The 13,761-nt window shown below is 42.1% G+C and overlaps 1 protein-coding gene across 2 annotated transcripts in view; it reads left to right on the forward strand.

Moving 5' to 3' along the window:
* Positions 1–1,123: 1,123 nt before the first annotated feature.
* Prpf6 (pre-mRNA processing factor 6) overlaps positions 1,124–13,761 on the forward strand; it is an 87,819-nt gene continuing 75,181 nt past the window's right edge. The window contains exons 1-2 of one of the 2 annotated variants that reach the window (XM_028885213.1): positions 1,124–1,331; positions 3,802–3,970. In XM_028885213.1, the coding sequence (XP_028741046.1) occupies positions 1,261–1,331; positions 3,802–3,970 (240 nt within the window). In that variant the 5' untranslated portion in view covers positions 1,124–1,260. The remainder of the gene's footprint in view (positions 1,332–3,801; positions 3,971–13,761) is intronic. The other variant, XM_037205503.1, reaches the window with a different exon arrangement.

Genomic DNA, 13,761 nt, shown 5'->3' on the forward strand with positions numbered 1-13,761 from the left:
TTTCCAAGGGTTCGGTGTTCAGACTCAATCCTATTCCTCCCTAAAACCTTGTCTGGAGAGCCCAGAATGGTTGTTTGCTTCAATACCCCATGGAAAGGCATTGAAAACACAAGTCTGGTGGCCTGGTCCAGCATAGAGTATAGGCCGCAGCAACTTGCAGTTTTTCTTGCCTGTCCTAGAGCCTGGTGCTCTCCCCAGGTGTGGGTGGTGTAAGAAAAGTGAGGTAGAGAGGCAGACTTTATCTCAACAGGTTGAAACTGCTTTATTGAAACACTGAACAACCCCAACCTTTCTACCGGTTGAAAGGGGAGTGCATATAGAGGGGCTGGGACACGGACACACCCACACCCACCCACACACTTAGTAGCTACCAAGTTACAGCTATTTTTGTGATTTAACTGGGGGCAGGGTTGTTTTCCATACCCCTGGCATATTGTTTCTGCAGGTAGAGCCCACAATTCCTGGGGCTAAGCAATTCTTTATAGCTTAGGGTTATTGCCCAGTACAGCCTGACTCATGACCTGAGGCTCTTATTACCCAACAGGTGGGACTGGCATTGTTTTGCAGGTAGAGCTGCATACAGGCAGAAAATATCCGTGTAGAGTACAGTGGTGCGCGTCCACTCTAGCCACTGGGCACACAATCATTCCCAAGCTTGTGACGCAGGTTCTCGCACTTGTTCTCAGAAGGCGCACGGGTGTGGGACGGCGCGGAAAGGGGGAAGGTCCCGGCTTTGAACACTGAGCGCGCAGAGAAGCAGTTGCAGGGTGCACGCAGTCTCGACTGTCTGTGGCCACACAGTACTGCTAGACAAGTCGGAAGTCTTGGCCATGTTCGCTGAATCAGTCTTCTAAGGCTAGGACGGGTTCGCGGCCATGCCTGCACCGGGACGCTTCTGAAAAAGCCTGCTGGGCTCAGGCTGCGAACTGTTCCTGGCACAGCAATAGAACGTCGGACCCTTGGCCCCGCCTGCGCGGCCCGCGGTATTAAGGGTTAGTGGTTTGCGGGCGCGCACGCATGCTCATCTTCTCACAGCACACCCACCAAGCAGCCGCCACCGGAAACGCTTTGCAAACCCACATCTTTAACTTCCGCCCGAGGATCTGGGTGGGCGGGGCTTTTCGCGACCTCACTCTCTACTTCCGGGGCGCAGGCGACGTAGTAGCTGCATCTCTTCCAGCTGCGACACCAGGAGGATCTTGCGCCTTTTCCCGCGTACCTTTTCCTCTACATTTGTCTGCCTCGGCCAACAACACTGCCATGAACAAGAAGAAGAAGCCGTTCCTGGGCATGCCCGCGCCGCTCGGCTACGTACCCGGGCTGGGTCGGGGGTAAGGCAGTAGGCGAAACTTGTACCAGGACGGGTGGCTAGTGCTCTGGAACGCAGCTCGCTCCAGGCCTAGTTGAGAACGATGCTAGTGACCACTAGGGCTACGTAGAGAGATCGCGTCTCGAAACAAAACAAAACAAAAGTGCCTGGGGGTAGTGGCGCAGGTCTCTAATCCCATCATTGAGGCTGTGCGCTGTGTGGGTGGTGTGGGTACAGCAGAGGCCTTAGTATCTTTGAGTTAGAGACCAGCCTGATCTACGTAGCGAATCTCAAGACAGCTAGGGCTACATGGCAAGTTCCAGGACAGCCAGGGCTAAAGAAACCTTGTCTCTAAACAAAAACAAGATTAACCTTCACCACCACATAGTCCGGGAGGCACTACGTAATTTGGCATAATGCCTGTCAGACACAGCGGCCTTTTTTGTCAGAATAAGCGGGTACATGAGGCCTGACTGCCACCCTGATATGAAACAGATCTCGGGGATTACACAGGGGTTTGAGCCTCAGTGTTTTGGTGTCCGAAGTAATATGCATAAGCAAGTCGGCTGTAAGGAGCATTTGAGTCTGATGTGTATAGTGGGAGTGTGCTACTCCTTTATTCCCTTAAGCATCTTTTCCTTCTAGGATGTGTGACTGTTAGGTCACCTGTTAAAATGCTCACCCCTCTGGACAGGGATGGCTTATGCCTGCCAACCATAAGGTGTTGGGTAAATGCATTTGATTAGACATAAGTCTCTCTAGAAGGGGGGCATTCGTACCCATCGTCAGATGACCTGAATTTACTAGAAGAGGTTTGCTGTTTGTATAAATAACATATAAAGGAGAATAGAAGTCAATAGATATTCAGCAGTGTAGCAAAGAGGGATTTTGAAATGTCAGATTTGGGAGAAGTAAAGAAAAGTGGAGTTTGTGTGAGGCAGTGGTGGCACATGCCTTTAATCCCAGGACTCAGAGGCCAGCCTGGTCTACAGAGCAAGTTCCAGGACAGCCAAGACTATACAGAGAAACCCTGTCTCAAAAAACAAACAAACAAACAGAAAGTGGGGTTTGGTGTAGACACATAAAAAGGCAAGTAGCAGATTGGCAAGGTGGCTTGGTGGGTAAAGGCTCTGTCAAGTCTGCGTTTGATCCCAGAATCCATGTGGTAGAAGAGGAAAACTGAGTCTCTGAAGTTGTCTTCTGACCTCTACACATATGTCAGGTCACACACACTAAATACATAAATAAATAAACAAACAGGGTAAAAAGGCAGCTGGAGGTGTAGCTGAGTGTACCATGCCACAACCCTGAGTTTGAGTCCAGCGCCTTGCCCAACCTCTTTAAAAAAGACAAAATGGAGTAGAGAGATGGCTTAGCAATTAGGAGCACTTACTGTAGAGGACTTGAGTTTCATTTCCAGCACCCACATCAGGTGCTTGTAGTTCCAGGGGCTCTGGTATCTTCTGATCTCCACAGGCACATGCATGCATGTGGTGTGTATAAACACACAGCTTCACACACATACACATAAGTAAACAAATGCAAAAGAAAAAGATCAATTCCAGTGAAAGAAATCCAGAATAGAGGAATTTGCTGCAAGAAGAATGGAGCTGGAAGCTATGGGGACCTTAGCTTAGGATAGAGCTCTCATAGTTTATGAGTTACTTTTTTTCTTTTATGTTTGTTTGATTTTGGTTTTTTGAGACAGGGTTTCTTTGTGTACTCCTGGCTGCCCTGGAACTTGTTCTGTAGATCAAGCTGGCCTTGAACTCACAGAGATCAGCCTGCCTCTGCCTCTTGAATGCTGATATTAAAGGTATATGCTACCACTGCCTGGCTGAGCTACATTTTTGAAAAGAATCACTTGGCAGATTGTGGGTTGAAGTAGGAGTAGGTTGGAGGCAGGGATAATAAATGGATTTCCAGCTGTGGCAGGAATTGTGGTCTTGAGGAGCAATTTGTCAGTAGTATTTGGGGACAGACAAGATGAAGAGAACTCAAGGGAGACAAAGATGATTGTATAGTGTCTCTTATGGAATGGCTGTTAATGGCTCATCATCCTGGAACAGCTGAGTACATATAGGAGGAAATCAGTTTGGTTCTGGTTGAAAGTGGAGAGTTCATGCTCAACAGACAATTGAAAATGTGAGACCAGAACTGGAGGAGGAGAGACTTATGAAGGCCTGACAGTGATGTGGAGGAAAAATGGGGACTCCTTGTGGTGAAGAAAAACTATCTCTGACCTACTCATTGTAGGTTAAAAGGTTCAGCAAACAAAGAAGACCAGTAATAGATGAAGTACTAGAATCTTTGGAGGTTCCCAGAAGTATGAGAAGTGATGTTACTAAATGATGATCAGAAGAGAGCATAGGATCATTGTTGTATTAATGGATGTTTGTTGGCATCTGTATAGAATGTACGAACTCCAGATATGGGTTTTTCCCCTACAGATCAGGGTCACTCAAATAATGATGTCTTTGGGCTTCCTTCAGTGCCACTGGCTTCACCACCCGATCAGACATTGGGCCTGCCCGGGATGCAAATGATCCTGTGGATGATCGTCATGCCCCACCAGGGAAGAGAACTGTGGGGGACCAGATGAAGAAAAATCAGGCTGCTGATGATGATGATGAGGATCTGAATGATACCAACTATGATGAGGTGATTTTTTTTTTAAATGGCTTTTTAAAGATTAATTTTCTTTTTCTTTTTTCTTTTTTGGTTTTTCGAGATAGGGTTTCTTTGTGTAGCCTTGACTGTCCTAAACTAGCTCTGTAGACCAGGCTGGTCTTGAACTCACAGAGATCCACCTGCTTCTGCCTCCCAAGAGCTAGGATTAAAGCATGTGCTACCATCTCCTCGCATTTTCATTATTTTTAAGTTATGTGTATGAGAATGTCTGTGTACATGATTGCATGTGCCTGAGGTGGCCAAAGGCATTGGATTTCCCCTGGAGATGTAGTTAGAGGTGGTTGTGAGCCTTCTGACCCGGGTCTTCTGAAAGAGCAGTATTTGTTTTGTTTTGTTTCTCTGTTACACAGAGTTCTAGCTGTCCTGGAACTCTGCTTTGTAGAGCAGGTTGGCCTTGAACTCACAGAGATTTACCTGCTTCTGAAGCCTCTCTAGTGCTGAGATTAAAGCCATGCTCCACCATGCCCAGCAGCAGTATATATTCTTAACTGCTGGTCTATCTCTCTAATGCCTAAAAATATTTTTAATTTTTAAAGAAAAAAATCTTTTATTATTTCACAACCTCACAAGTATATACAATGTATTTTCATCATATCTACTCCAGATCTACCCCAATTCTAGTACTTCCTAACAGATCGCCTTCTCATTTTATGTTATTTATTTATTTATTTATTTTTTGGTAACCTACTGAGTCGAATTAGTGCTGCCTGTTGGAAGGCTGGGTGATCTTGTTAGCTTTATCTTGTGCGGGTAGCAGTAGGTGCAGTGAGTTCATGGTGCAGGCCATGTCACATCCAGAAGATGGCATTTCCCAGCACTCCTCCCCACCCCTGCTCTTATTCAAGGGGAATAGTTTAGATGTTCTATTTAAGAATGAGCACTTGCTGCAATTTTTTTTTTTTTTTTTTTTTAGCACTTTGACCATTTGCTACTTTCTTCATTAACTGTTAGTCACTACAGAAAGATTTTTCTGGTAAAGATTGAGAGCAGCCCTGATCTATGGGTATAAACATAAGTAGAAGGCAGTTTGACAACATACCTATTAGCAAAACAATAGAAGTAGGTTCTTCTCTAGGGCCTGTGACCTCCCAAGTCATAGGATTTTGTGCAGGTTTACAGACCCAGGCATGAATTTATTCCAGTGGAGCAGACCTCAAGCATTTGGTTAGCCCTGTACATTTCATGCCTCTATTGCATCCATTGGTAAATCTTGCTTAAAGGGTCTATATTGGAGCTTTCAAAGTTAACTGCTGGGTAATGCCATTAATGATATTTTTCCCTCAGTGGCCTGCAAAGCAACACGTTCCAGCACTATGAAATCTAGCCAGCAGGAAGGAAGTTTCAGATCAATTCCAGCTTGATTGGAATTTTCTATGTCCTGCAACTAAAGTGTGTTGTGGTGTTGTGTCTTCAGCAGTAGGGTCTTACCATCTTGGTATGGTTGACAACCAAGAGCAGTGGCAATAGCTTGTGTTGTTTTGGGGGCCTTTGGGGCTTTCTTGACCAGTAATTCATGGGGAGGCATCCCATATCTGGTACTGAGATTTGTTGCTCAAATTTCAAAATGGTCTTATAATAAAAAACTCTGGGCTGCCAGGCGGTAGTGGCACAACGCCTTTAATCCCAGCACTTGGGAGGCAGAGGCAGGTGGATCTCTGTGAGTTCAAGGCCAGCCTGGTCTACAGAGTGAGTTCCAGGGAAGGTGCAAAGCTATATAGAGAAACCCTGTCTCGAAAAACAAACAAACAACAAACCCTGGAGCCAGATATTGGGGTAAATGCTGCAAGATAAGAGAGACAAAGGAACAAGCCACAGCTACTTCTCACCTGGCCAACTCTACAAATCCTCTGACTGAATGTCTCTGAGTCCTCAGCTGAAAGGGGTCCAGCCGAAAAAAGGCTTCAGCTGAAAAGGTCTTTAGTTCCTGTCTCCTCACGTATTATATACCTTTCTCCACCCAGCCATATTACTTCCTTCCTAGTGCTGGGATTAAAGGGTTATGTGCTTCCCAAATACTGGTTGCAGAGGCATGAGATCTCAAGTGCTGGGATTAAAGGTGTGTGCCACCACTGCCTGGCTCTGTTTTTCTCTTAGACTGAATCAATCTCATGTAATCCAGGGTAGCTTTGAACTCACAGAGATCCAGATGGATCTTTGCCTCCCAGTGCTAGGATTAAAGGTGTGTGCCACCGCTGCCTGGCATCTATGTTTAATCTAGTGGTTTGTTCTGTTCTCTGATCTTCAGGCCAATTTTATTAGGGTACACAATATATGACCACAGAGATTTTTAATTAATGACCCATGTCTATCCATGTTTATACCTATGTTCAAACTCCTTTTTAAAAAATTATGATCTTACCCAGGAGGTAGTGGCACACACCTTTAATCCCAGCACTTGGGAGGCAAAGGCAGGCAGACCTCTGAGTTCAAGGCCAGCCTGGTCTACAGAGCGAGTTCCAGGACATTCAGGGTTACACAGAGAAACCCTGTCTCAAAAAAAAAAAAAAAAAAAAACAACAACAACAACAAAAAAACCAAACAAACAAAAATTATGATGTTGAATTAGCTTACAAAGTAGTGGGTTTCCATAAGAGTTTTTCATATACCTTTACTTTTTTGGTTATTCTACCTCCTACCACCTCCTCTCCCTTTCCCCCACACCCATATTCCCAATTAAATCTTTAACTTCTAATATTCCCTGTACTCCACTTTCACATTGTATTTACTTTACACATAGAAATACAACTTGGAAAGTCCCACAATCTTTAAAAAATCTTGACACTTGTTAAGTTCAATGACTCTTTTTAACAGTGGGTTCTGTAAAATCAGAAACAAGTTTTGTATTTTTTTTTTTTTTAATTCCAAGAAGGAAGAACTAGGACATAGTTATAATCAGATTAAAGTAAAACAAAAACCCAGTAGTGAATACCCCCTGTAGTTGATTATCCAAAATCATCTAAAATCACTCATGATCTTCTAGGCTCCAAAAGGCTTGGGTAGTTCTACTCCTCCAGTTTTGCCATGTGTGGCACACATAGCTTGTGTAGTTAGCTCAGGCTGGCTCTACATCACACATGCCACTATCCTTGGTGGTCATCTCTCCTGGCATCTTCAATCCCAGTATCTTGGGATCTCCACTGCAACTGAGGATATACTTTCACAATAACCTCTCCTGGCCTTTCTTCGGGGTTTCTTTTTTTCTTCCTTTTTAAAAAAAATTTATTTATTAATTATGTATACAGTATTCTGCCTGCATGTATGCCTGCAGACTAGAAGAGGGCACCAGATCTCATTACTGATGGTTGTGAGTCACCATGTGGTTGCTGGGAATTGAACTCAGGACCTCTGGAAGAGCAGCCAGTGCTCTTAACCCCTAAGCCATCTCTCTCTCTCTCTCTTTTTTTTTTTTTTTTTTGTTTTTTTGAGACAGGATTTTTCCATGTAGTTTTGGTGCCTGTCCTAGATCTCGCTCTGTAGACCAGGCTGGCCTTGAACTCACAGAGATCCGCCTGGCTCTGCCTCACAAGTGCTAGGATTAAAGACGTGCACCACCACTGCCCAGAGTTTTCTTGATGTTTAGTTTCTTGAATTTTTTGTATATTCTTCCTCTCTGTAGGCTATCTCTTGTAGATACTTTTCTATAGACTAACTCTTATAGATGGAGTTTTTCTGTTGGGACCACCAGATAGTTCTGTCCTGCTAGCCACTCCAAAATAACCGCACAGAGACTTATTAATTATGAATATTTGGACAATAGCTTAGGCTTGTTACTGACTAGCTCTTACACCTTAAATTAACCCATATTTTTACTGGTGTTGTGCCACGTAGCTTCGTACCTCATCTCAGTTTAGCATGTTCATCTCCAGCTTCTTCTGCATCTCCTGGCAACTCTACCTTCTTCTACCATAAGCCACACCTAACTTTTTTCTGCCTAACTATTGGCCAGTCAGCTCTTTATCAACCAGTAAGGGTGATACATATTTATAGTCTACCAAAAGATTGTTCCACAGCAGTCTCTTCATTTGATTGACAGTTTTTTTTTTTCTATATAAAAGCTTTTTAATTTCAGGAGGTGCCATTTGTTGATTATTGGCCTTAATTCCTGAGCAAATGGAGTCCTAGTCAGAAAATCCTTACTTATGCCTATATATTAAAATATACATTTTCCTTTATGCAACATGAGAATTTCAGGCCATGTATTAAGGTTCTTGATCCATTTAGAGTTGATTTTTTTGCAGGCTGAAAGATAAGGATTTAGTTTCATTCTTCCACATGGAGATTTCTACTAGTAATATTTGTTCAAGATGTCCTTTGCACAGTACGTGTTTTGGCATCTTTGTAAAGAAAGCATGTATCTATAGTTGTGTGGCCTTGTATCTGGGTCTTTCATTCTATTGATCTAGGTGTCTGTGTGCCAGTACAATGCTGTTTTTATCACTATGACTTTGTAGTATTACTTGGAATCAAGTATGGTGATACCTCCAGCATTGTTCTTTTCATTTAGGTTTGTTTTGGCTATCAGGGCACTATTGTGTTTCTATATGATTTTTTTGTTTGTTTGTTTTGTTTTCCAGACAGGGATTCTCTGTGTAGCTTTTTTTTTTTTTTTTTTTTTTTTTTTTTTTTTGGTTTTTCGAGACAGGGTTTCTCTGCGTACTTTTTGCACCTTTCCTGGAGCTCACTTGGTAGCCCAGGCTGGCCTCGAACTCACAGAGATCCGCCTGCCTCTGCCTCCCGAGTGCTGGGATTAAAGGCGTGCGCCACCACCGCCCGGCCTCTGTGTAGCTTTGTGCCTGTCCTGCAACTCACTATGTAGCCCAGGCTGGCCTCAAACTCACAGAGATCTGCCTGCCTCTGCCTCCAGAGTGCTGGGATTAAAGGCATGTGCCACCACCACCTGGCTCTATATGTTTTTTAAAAGAGTTTTCTTTTAGTTTTAACTTTTTTAAATTAATTAATTAATCAATTAACTTATTATTATTATTTTAATGCCGAATGCCGTTTATTGAAGGAGGGAGGAGTTCTTAAATACAGGATTATAGCACAATGGGAGAACCGCGTTGGGGGGGGGCAGAAATTTGCTATTGATGTTTTACAATCTTGCATCTAAGCTGTTAATACACAGGATAATAATGCAGGATACACAGACAAAGAACTTCCTTTAAGCATTCAGGAGGGTAAAACCCGGGAGGGAATTAGCATAGGGAGGATATCAAGGTCAAGGTCAGCAAGCAAGGCAACAGTTACCCAAAACAGGGGCCAGGACCCTACAGGTCCCCTTTTACTAAAAAATGAGCTTCTGACTTAGGTTGCATGGGATGGCAGCAGGTCACCTTACCCGTCATGGAGATGCCTGCCCAGGCCACACAGGCGCTCTGTCTTAGGTTGGTGAGCGCCCCCCAGGCATTACCCGTCTCTGAATACTCATTATCATACAGGCTCAATTTTGTGTGAGCTGCAGAGTTAACTGCTGCCAAAGATCTCAAGGTGGCGCTGGGCTTGCAATCTGTGTGTTCGACATAGAAAAGACCAACAGAAGTCCTAACCAACCTATAGCCAGTAGGCTAACGGCAACTGAGCCATTCCCTTTCTTAACGAGCCTTACTGCAAACTGGAGTCCTTGTCAGATGGTATCCCAAAAGCAAATGGAACTTGAGTTTATAAATTTATAATTTTCAAAGCCAATCAAAATGTATATAACTATTGAATTAAATTTATCATGCCCAATAGAATGAAAGATTAATTAACTGTGGTAGCTACTTTTGCTGCCAGGGTCTCCACTGTGCTAGCTGTAGTAAGCAATTATGAAATGGTAATCCCAGAAACAGTAGCAGCGGTGGCTGCCTCTGCTATAACAGCAACAATGGCAATAGCAATGTCAAATTCTCTTCTGGAGTGTGTGGGTATCCACTGGCGTGGATACAACTCCAGGAACACGAACTGCCAAGGCCCATTTTTCTTGATCCCAGAATCACTTAATCTGGCAGCTCTGCAAAAGAACAACTAAGAACTATAAAGAAAAAACAGGCAGCTCACAAGGAGCATAACTAATGGTCTTATAATGGCTACATTTAGGCTCATAAATTTTAAGGTATCTTCAAAGGGGGCTAGATGAATTTCAGGAGGCCAATAAATGTTGCACAGATCCACTCCTGAAAAGTAGGTACTACACCAGCTTGAAGAGGATTTTGAAAATGAAAAGGCTTAGCTGGCATGCAACTGTTAACAAATGGATAACAGGGTTATCCTTAATCTCCAAGGTGTCTGGGTGACATGTTCTCAAACATACTTGAAAAAGCAGTTACCATACATTACCTTCTGGAGAATCCAACTGCATGGCTACAGTTCCTAGGCTTATGTTAATGCTTGCCAAAGCTGGCCATATTGGGCTCTCAATCCCCCTTGGCATCAGAAGGGGAGAGTTTCTCATGAAGGCCCAGTAGGTCTCTGCCATGTTGTGCTTGATCAGCAGCCATACGGCTCACTAAGCGCTCAGGAATCCAAAGAGGAACCTCATTGTCCTGAGGAAAGATATAAACAGAACCCCTGGCCCACACCAATACCAGATCGGGTCTCCGCCAAGTATCAGTAGAAAGATCCTTCCATTGCTTCAGAGGGTGATTTGCAACAGGAGCCCTCCAGTGTTTATCTGCAGTGGATACTCCAGCAGAATCCACCAATAAAAATTTTAAAATACATAAAACAAGGGAAAGAATAGAATGTGGAGAGGAATGATGAGTCCTTAGGTCCCCCAAGTATGTTTTTTTCTTTTGTTTTTTTAAATTAATTTTTCTATTATCAGCTTGATACAGTATAATGTCTAATCTTAATAGTGAAATGTTTCATTGAGGCTTGCTCAGTAATTGAGTAAAACCAAAACTTATTATACCCATAGTCATCCTAGGGTCCCCCATGCTATAAATAGCCTCCATGGTTCTGTGGGTTGTAGTCTGATTGTTCTTTACTTTATATTTAGAATCCACTTATGAGTGAGTACATACCATGTTTGTCCTTCTGGGTTTGGGTTACCTCACTCCGGATGATTTTTTCTAGTTCCATCCATTTGCCTGCAAATTTCATGCTGTCACTGTTTTTCTCTGCTGAGTAGTACTCCATTGTGTATATGTACCACATTTTCTTAATCCATTTTTCAGTTGACGGGCATCTAGGTTGTTTCCAGGTTCTGGCTATTACAAATAGTGCTGTTATGAACATAGTTGAGCATGTATCTTTGTGGTATAAATCAGCATTCCTTGGGTATATGCCCAAGGGATGGTTGGGTCTTGAGGTAGTTCGATTCCTAATTTTCTAAGAAACTGCTATACTGATTTCCACAGTGGTTGTACAAGCTTGCATTCCCACCAACAGTGGAGGAGTGTTCCCTTTGCTCCACATCCTCTCCAACAATGACTGTCATTGGTGTTTTTGATCATAGCCATTCTGACAGGTGTAAGGTGGTATCTCAGAGTCGTTTTGATTTGCATTTCTCTGATGATTAAGGATGTTGAGCATTTCTTTAAATGTCTTTCAGCCATTTGTGATTCTTGTTTTGTGAATTCTCTGTTTAGCTCTTTAGCCCATTTTTTAAGTGGATTGTTCAGTATTTTGATGTCTAGTTTCTTGAGTTCTTTATATACTGTGGAGATCAATCCTCTGTCAGATGTGGGGTTGGTGAAGATCTTTTCCCATTCTGTTGGCTGTCTTTTTGTCTTATTGACTGTGTCTTTTGTCCTGCAAAAGCTTCTCAGTTTCAAGAGGTCCATTTATTAATTGTTGTGCTCAGGGTCTGTGCTGTTGTGTTTTATTTAGGAATGGTCTCCGGTGTCAATGCGTTCAAGAGTGCTTCTACTTTCTTTTCTATTAAGTTTAGTGTAACTGGATTTATGTTCAGGTCTTTGATCCACTTGGACTTGAGTTTTGTGCATGGTGACAGATATGGATCTATTTGTAATCTTTTACATATTGACATCCAGTTATGCCAGCACCATTTGTTGAAGATACTTTCTTTTTTCCATTGTATAGTTTTGGCTTCTTTGTCAAAAACCAGGTGTTCATATGTGCATGGATTAATGTCAGGGTCTTCAATTCGATTCCATTGGTCTGTATGTCGGTTTTTATACTAGTACCAAGCTGTTTTTATTACTATAGCTTTATAGTAGAGCTTGAGGTCAGGGATGGTGATGCCTCCAGAGGTTGCTTTTTCATACAGGATTCTTTTAGCTATCCTGGGTCTTTTGTTTTTCCATATGAAGTTGAGTATTTTTCTTTCCAAGTCTGTGAAGAATTGTGTTGGGATTTTGATGGGGATTGCATTGAATCTGTAGATTGCTTTTGGTAAGATTGCCATTTTTACTATGTTAATCCTACCTATCCATGAGCTTGGGAGATCCCTTCAGTTTCTTTTTTTAGAGATTTAAAGTTCTTATCAAAAAGGTCCTTCACTTGTTTAGTTAGTGTTATCCCAGGGTATTTTATATTATTTGTGGCTATTGTAAAGGGTGATGTTTCTCTGACTTCTTTCTCAGCCCTTTTATCATTTGTGTATAGGAGGGCTACTGATTTTTTTGAGTTGATCTTGTATCCTGCCACTTTACTGAAGGAGTTTATCAGCTGTAGGAGTTCCCTGGTAGAGTTTTTGGGGTCACTTATGTATACTATCATATCATCTGCAAATAGTGAGAGTTTGACTTTTTCCTTTCCAATTTGTATCCCTTTGATCTCCTTTTGTTGTCTTATTGCTCTAGCTAGAACTTCTAGTACTATATTGAATAAATATGGGGAGAATGGACAGCCTTGTCTTGTTCCTGATTTTAGTGGTATTGCTTTGAGTTTCTCTCCGTTTAATTTGATGGTGGCTGTTGGCTTAATGTAAATTACCTTTATTATGTTTAGGAATGTTCCTTGTATTCCTGATCTCTAAGACCTTTATCATGAAGGGGTGTTGGATTTTGTCAAAGGCTTTTTCAGCATCTAATGAGATGATCATGTGGTTTTTTTTTTTTCCTTTCAGTTTGTTTATATGGTGTATTCCATTGACAGATTTTCGTATGTTGAACCATCCTTGTGCCCCTGGGATGAAACCTACTTGGTCATGATGGATAATTTTTTTGATGTATTCTTGGATTTGTTTTGCCAATATTTTGTTGAATATTTTTGCATCAATGTTCATGAGGGAGATTGGTCTGTAATTCTCTTTCTTTGTTGCATCTTTGTGTGGTTTGGGTATCAGGGTAATTGTAGCCTCATAAAAAGAGTTTGGTAGTGTTCCTTCTGTTTCTATTGTGGAACAATTTGAAGAGTATTGGTATTAGTTCTTCTTTGAAAGTCTGGTAGAATTCTGCACTGAAACCATCTGTTCCTGGGCTTTTTTTGGTTGGGAGACTTTTGATGACTGTTTCTATTTCTTTAGGGGTTATTGGTCTATTTAAATGGTTTATCTGGTCTTGATTTAATTTTGGTATGTGGTACCTATCCAGAAAATTGTCCATTTCTTCCAGATTTTCCATTTTTGTGGAGTACAGGTTTTTGAAGTATGACTTGATGATTCTCTGGATTTCCTCGTTGTCTGTTGTTATGTCTCCCTTTTCATTTCTGATTTTGTTAATTTGTGTGATCTCTTTTTGCCTTTTGGTTAATTTGGCTAGGGGTTTGTCTATGTTGTTGATTTTTTCAAAGAACCAACTCTTTCTTTCATTGATTTTTTTTTTTGTATTGTTCTTTTGGTTTCTATTTTGTTGATTTCAGCCCTCAATTTGATTATT

This window comes from Peromyscus leucopus, chromosome 4, assembly GCF_004664715.2.
Source record: "Peromyscus leucopus breed LL Stock chromosome 4, UCI_PerLeu_2.1, whole genome shotgun sequence".
Classification (NCBI taxonomy): Eukaryota; Metazoa; Chordata; class Mammalia; order Rodentia; family Cricetidae; genus Peromyscus; species Peromyscus leucopus.